This window comes from Apium graveolens, chromosome 9 (genome assembly GCF_009905375.1).
Source record: "Apium graveolens cultivar Ventura chromosome 9, ASM990537v1, whole genome shotgun sequence".
Taxonomy (NCBI): Eukaryota; Viridiplantae; Streptophyta; class Magnoliopsida; order Apiales; family Apiaceae; genus Apium; species Apium graveolens.
The window spans coordinates 63,658,451-63,665,696 of record NC_133655.1 but is presented as its reverse complement, the minus strand read 5'-3'; the positions used below and the strand labels follow the sequence as shown (position 1 = coordinate 63,665,696).

Genomic DNA, 7,246 nt, shown 5'->3' with positions numbered 1-7,246 from the left:
CTAACGAACCTTGAACAATCGAATCTGACCTTAAAATGGTCGAAACTCTTGTTTCCGTCAACTCATCCTTTGTGTGTGTAAACTTTCCTTGTGCATCAAGAATTGTTTATATTTGAAGTGGTGACACTACATCGGATGCCTTGGCCGACAGGAAAAATTCAATAGACGCACCCTGTTGAGAGAATGAATCTAGTAACTGTTTTTGTGCCTTTTCAGCCATTACATCTTTTTGAGAAGATGTATGGGGGCTAGCAGTTGTCTCGGTTTAAATGCTACTCATCTATGTAGGAGACAGAGCTACTGGGTTGACTACAGAACCTTCCTTATGTGGTGCACTAAGGCACTATCTCCCTCACGCTCATTCATACTACATTTAGTGGTAAGAGAGTGTTGGTTGGTTCTGTTTCTGTGTTTGTCTTTACAGTCTGGGATAGATGTTGTGGGTTTTCAACCTCATGACTGTCAATGAAAGAAAGTCATTGGAGACTGAACCTGTAACACAGAACATATGGTAATAGAGAGAAAATGATTTACAATAGTGATTTCAAAGGATTTTACATGAAATAAGAAATCACTAATGTAGAAAGAAGTTTGATTTTGTTTTTCAATATGAATGAGTTTTTGATAAAACATTGATCACTTAGGGTAAAGTCTAAGTAATTCTCATTCATGTCAAAAGCTTACAAATATCTGCAACATAATGTTAACAACATATCATTGACCGATACTTGTCAAGTACTTTAGATACTAATTGTTATGTTGCATAATCAATATACCACTGCACATATAAAACAATATGATTGTGCCTATTGATAAGATAGTTATTAATATGACGACTCTACTTATTCATATAAAATTATAACTTCTGTTAGAGTGCCATACCATGTCCTTGACGATTGCTTGAGCAGTATACTAGTTCATACCAACCTGAAGTGAGATTGTGAAGAAGAGATTGCATAGTCCAATAGATCTGCAGCTGCAAAGTCCATGAACTGTGGTGCACTGACTTCCTCTTTTAACTCACCAACCAGGAGTACACTTGTACACATCTTACTAGAGTACAATTCCAAGTGTAATGTGCAGCAGGTGCTTGATATGTCGTAATATTCCCAAGTCTCGTCACTGGTGCTATATGTTGGATACTGCTTCCTGATAATAACCTAGCACAATATACAAAATTACAATGATAACATTCCCAGCTTGCAAACAGCCATATCCCTCAGATAAACCTTTGCTGTTATCTCCAAAGGTAACCAGGGGGCCAGCTTTCTCAATCCACATTTGATAGCAGGGCTCTATCTCCGGTCATATGTCTTGATGATCCACTGTCAAGAATCCTTACTACCGGTTACACCTGTTTAATGCCCTGCACTACAAATGGATTAGACCTTCTTCGGAACCCAAACTTGGTTGGGCCCGGCATACTTGTAGAACTGTCCTTTGTCAGGCAAAACAACATTTTTAATTTTAATTGCCTCAACTTTCTCAATGACTGAACATTTGACCTTGTAAACAACCTTAACAAATTTCTGTTTAAGCTTAGGCACAAATGTTTCCTTTCTAGCCTTAGAAGGACTAGCAGTCTTAGACCTATCATGCTTCTTGTTATTCACATGCTGACGAGGAGTAGTCTTATCATTAGAAATATGTTTACCATTAAAATAAGCATATATCATATTAAAAGCACAAGACATACAATTAGAAACACCACATGCTTTATGAGAGTGATTAATAGTAGGCAATTTATGCATGGCAGACATGGCATTTTTGTTATCCAACTCATGTGTGTCTGAGTTAGTCTCAGTTGCTTTCACAACTTTGACTGGAACTTTCGACACACTTGACTAGGAAACAACCTTCTCATTAGCATGATCTTCAGCACGTATTTCTTCCTGAATAACAGAAGAGGTCGCATCAAATGGTTTAGCAATTGATGGTTTATAGAGGGGTTCATCAACACCCTTAAGCACATGTGGTACTTCCCTCCCTTTAGCACAGACATGAGGAGGGGAGTTTATGCCTAATTCTCCAATAGCAACATTGTAATCATAACCTATTCCAGATATTTGATTAACAGCTTGCTTACTGTAGAACTCTTTAGCCTTCGAACAAGAATTGAAGTAGGCTCTAACCTTAGTCTCAAGACTGGTGATCTTGTCTTTGAGAATAGTTTCGAGTTTTCTGTAACAGTCAACTCTATTATCTAGAAAAGATACTTGTTCTTTTAATTTGTCTTGATTAATATGCACAAGTCTTAATTCATTGACCTCTTTCTCAAGGTCTTTGATCTGTAAACTTAACAGTTCATTATCACGATGTGCATTATTTAAGTTGCCTCTTAGATGATAAACCATTTCAAAATCGGAAAGTTTTACCTCTATTCTTGACGATAAAGCTTTTCCATCAATAGCCATAAGAGCAAGATTTCCTTCATCTTCATCTTCACTGTCAGTATCATCCCAGCTTCTTCCCTTTGCCAGATAAGCCCTTTCAGAGTTCTTTCTTACTTGCTTTGGCTTCCTACATTCTGTGGCAAAGTGTCCCAACTCATTGCAGTTATAGCATCTGATGGTGCTCCGATCAACCATCCCTATTTTATATCCACCACTGCTGGTGTTAGAGGATGAAGATCCACCTTTCTGGAATTTGTTGTAGTTGGACTTGTACTTAAGCTTGGGATTCCTCTTGAATCTGACATGGGAGAATCTCTTGACAATTTGGGCCATTGACTTGTCTTCCAATTGCTCCAGCTCTTCCAAGGAATAAAAATCATCACTTGATTGATTTGTAGTAGGAGGATCATATTCTGCTACTAACATATTTTCCTCAGCCTTGGAACACTGTACCATTCTATCCAATTGTTGAGATTGCTGTTGTTGTTGACCTTCAGCTACAAGTGCAGTAGATGTGCTGACCATTCTATCCTTCCCGTAGACTTCCTTCTGTTGAATCTGCTCCAACTCATAGGTTTTTAACACTCCATAGAGCCTGTCCAAAGAAATCTCACTCAGATCTTTAGCTTCTCTAATGGCAGTGATTCTATGTTCAAGATGAGTTGGCAGTGTTAAAAGGAACTTTTTGTTGACCTCCCTGATTGAATAATATTTCCCATTTATGTTCAGGTTGTTGATCAACGCATTGTACCTCTCAAACACTTCAGTAATTCCTTCTCCTGGATTTGATTTAAAATATTCATACTCAGAGGTTAGGATCTCCAACTTGTTCTCCCTAACTTCCTCTGTGCCTTCATTGATCACCTCAATAGTTTCCCACATGTGTTTGGAATTTTTACAGTTCATCACATGTCTGTTCATCAAGGGATCAAGGGAATCAATTAAAATTAATTGAAGGCTGGCATCCAAGGAGGCTTCTTCCTTTTCATCATGAGTAAAATCTTCAGGATCTTTAGGATAGGTTCTGGCTTTGGTGATCACAACATCATCTACTATCACCTCCGGTTCAATAACCATCGGAGTTTTTATCCCCTTCTTTAACAAGTTTGAATATTTGGGATTTGCCACTTGTAAAAACAAGAGCATCTTCTTCTTCCACATAATATAATTCTCTTTATCAAATTGTGGAATTTTAACTGTTCCAACTTTTTATGAAGTCATTATGAATTTTTGAATGAATAAAAATTCAAGGAGTTGAAAAATCACAAAAGTCTAGGATCTTGATTTGTTCGTTAATCAGAAGGCTCTGATACCAATTGTTAGGTCCCAATGTGTTTGTAGAAGGGGGGTTGAATACAAACAGTACCGAATAATCGAATTAAATGCGGAAATAAAAAATGTGAAACAAAATTCAAGTTAAATAAAAATATTATTAAACTTGAAAGGTGTTACAACAACTGTATCAATTACAAGGAATTAATCTCAAATTAATTATCACAAATCTAGAATAAATTCGACATGAACTTTTTCTATTTTTGTAATAAAAAGATTCAAATGCTAAACGCAATTTGAGATTAAGTTCTAGGGATTTTGATCCGCTAGATTGTTACACAAGAACAAGATAAAGATTTCTAGTTGATTGGATTTAACTTTACAATCTAGAAATTGATCTTGAATTAAGCAGATGAAAAATGGAATGTTTCAGAGGCGGCTGCTTTTTCTTTCTGTGTTCTTGTTTTTTGTTCTGTCTTGGATTGGATGATAATTTCTTTCTGCTGCTTCTCTGTCTTTTTAATTCATTCAACATAATTGAATTGCACTGGAATGACAATCCTACAGCTGGCAAGACTTTCGGTAGGACAATGGGTTGAACTAGCAAGACAATCTGATTGAACTACAATGACTTTCGGTATGACTATTGATTGTCATACCGATTGTCATATTAGTTCAAACCAGATTGTCTTACTGAATAAATAACAGATTTTAATCTAATAATAATTCTGATAAGACAATCAACTGAATTAGCATGACTTTCGGTATGACTATTGATTGTCATACCGATTGTCATACTAATACAATCAGTTGTTTTGTTGAATTAATAACAGATTTTAAATCAATTAAAATTCTGAAAAACCTTAATATTAATTCTGAATTAATTAATCAATTAATTCAATTAATCAATAAATTAATCTTTGCAGATATAATTTATTTTCTTAATTAAATTATATGACTTAATTAATTAATAGAGAATTAATACTAACCCTGAGCAGCAAACAATCTTCTGAATATCTTCTGAAAATCACTGAGAATTATGAATCAATTCCACCACTTCAACGTTGACACTCGATGTACTGTCTGGTTCATGAGTGACTAACTTCCGTGACATTTCTTCATGTCTTGACTTTGATACTTTGATTTTCTTCAGATTAAATCCTTGTAATTAATGATACTCTGACGAGATCTCTGTCACTTGATTAAATCCACACTCTTGATTTATATCACTGAGGCATGATCAATTTCTTGAACTTCTTCCAGTGAATTAATTCCTCAAGTCTGTAGATGAACCTTGTTTCTGAATCCTTTGACATATATTACTTTGCGAGATCTCTTTGACGGTATATCCACTATTTACTTATTACATTCTTATTTGAGTTGAGTTGAATCCTCGAATATACAAATAGGCTATGACATATGACTTACACATCGTAATAAAGACAACGAGATATATGGTCGTTTATATGTTTGTAGGCTTTATGGAAAAAGTGTCGTCGCCGAGAGTAGTCAAAATAAACGGCGTAGAGAGGTTCTTCCTAAAAGCGAGTGCAAGGTGAGGATGTATGTCAATTATCAAAAGAAAAAACGTCACTGGGAGGTAACTAGCCTTGAATTGGTACACAACCACGGTCTTGTTTCCCCTAGTAAGATGAATTTGGTACAACGAGAAAGACATGTCAACACCGCGACCCGTAGTTTGATTAAAACACTTTATGGTTCGGGGGTTCGTAATTGTCAAGTGATGAATGTGATTGGTAACATTCATGGAGGTAATGACAAAGTTGGTTTCAATGTTCAACATGTTAGGAATGTGTTAAGAGATGAGAGGAAGAAAAGGTTTGAGATTAGTGACGCCCAAACGGGGTTGGACTTGTTGCATAGGTTGAATGAAGAAAGTGGTTCTAAATATTTTATTAGGACCGAAGTCGATGAAGAGAATCGCTTGAAGTGTCTAGTATGGATTGATCCGAGATATATAATGGCTTACCAAAATTTTGGCGATATTATGGCTTTTGATACCACTTATCGTACAAATAGGTATGCAATGCCATTTGTCCCATTTACCGGAGTCAATCATCATTATCAATCGGTAATTTTCGGGTTTGCATTGATGCGGGATGAACATGCGTCGACTTTTGAGTGGATTCTTCGTACTTGGCTTGAAGGTGTGGGGAATAATCCTCCATTGACTATAATCACGGATCAAGATCAAGCCATGACAAGCGTTATTGCGGTTGTACTCCCGAATACTACCCATTTATTGTGTTCTTGGCACATTAGTCAAAAATTCCCGGAGAAATTAGCTCATTATTATTCGGCTTTTCCGGAATTCAAGACGGACTTCAACAATTGCATTTATAAATCTCTCACCGAATGTGTTTTTGAAGCTAGATGGGCGTCGTTTGTGGAAAAGTATCACTTGCAAGATCATAAATGGTTAAATGGGTTATATGAGTTGAAGCACAAGTGGATTCCTGTATATACTAGAAACAAATTTTCGGTGTTTCAAAATAATACATCAAGGAGTGAGGGGATGAATTCTTTATTTGATAAGTATGTGAGTCCGGCAACGGGTTTGAAGGAATTCATTGAAAATGCCCAAAAAGCATTGGCAAGGCAATTCATGAGGGAGAAGGAAGAAGATTATGTCACCATTAATCTAAAGCGTCCCATAAAATTGCATACCACATTGGAGTATCATGCTTCTTGTATCTACACTAAGAAAATGTTTAGAAGATTTCAAGATGAATTGGTTGAGTCTTCAAAATACTTTGTTGAAAAAGACCGACGAGCTAGTGAAGAAGGGGAGAGAATGGGGGATGTTTATACGTACTATAGTTGTTATAGGCCCATGTCCGAGCCTACGAGAAGAAATGTTTATTTTGTGGCATTCGAGAAAGCAAGCTCTTTGGGAATGTGTACGTGTAGAATGCTTGAACATTCGGGGCTACCTTGTAGACACCTATTGGCGGTCTTCACTAAGAAACGAGTTTCGGAAATTCCCCCGTATTACATAAACCGGAGGTGGACAATGCATGCCAATAGAGTTGATGGTGTGCCTTACAATGCATGACAATGCATGCCCATAGGTGGACAATGCGCGTTAGGACCCGACAACATATTCCCGAAATCATCAAAATTATCCATACCTGAAAATATTGCCAACAAAATTCATCAATCACCACAATAAAAATACCACAACGTACACAATAAAAACAATCACCACATATATAATCACCTAAATTAACCCTAATTTCATAAATTATAAATTCTTAATATAATTAGAATTTAACACTAATTTTATCAATAAATTCTATTTTTACACTAAATAATTCGAAATTAACACTAATTCAGTTCGAATTTCACACTATTTTTTCATTAAATTCGAATTTCACACTATTTTTTTCATTAAATTTGAAATTAACTAAATTAATTCAAAAATATTTTGATTTTACCAAATTATGCAAATTCGATTTTACCAAATTTATACACCAATTTAATTCACTAATTAAATTCAATTTTAACCACTAATTTATCCTAAATATAATTCGAATTTAAATTTTCATTAAATATATCCT

The 7,246-nt window shown here is 35.6% G+C and overlaps 1 protein-coding gene across 1 annotated transcript; it reads left to right on the top strand.

Annotated features, from left to right (window-relative positions):
* The first annotated feature begins 5,316 nt into the window (after nucleotides 1-5,316).
* Nucleotides 5,317-6,741, top strand: LOC141685289 (protein FAR1-RELATED SEQUENCE 5-like). The gene has a single exon (XM_074490400.1). It carries the CDS (start codon nucleotides 5,317-5,319, stop codon nucleotides 6,739-6,741), a length of 1,425 nt encoding a protein of 474 aa, XP_074346501.1.
* Nucleotides 6,742-7,246: the final 505 nt, after the last annotated feature.

What these genes read in the sequence shown, in the direction of transcription:
- LOC141685289 (XM_074490400.1), top strand. Translation starts at nt 5,317, where the DNA reads ATGAATTTGGTACAACGAGAAAGACATGTCAACACCGCGACCCGTAGT.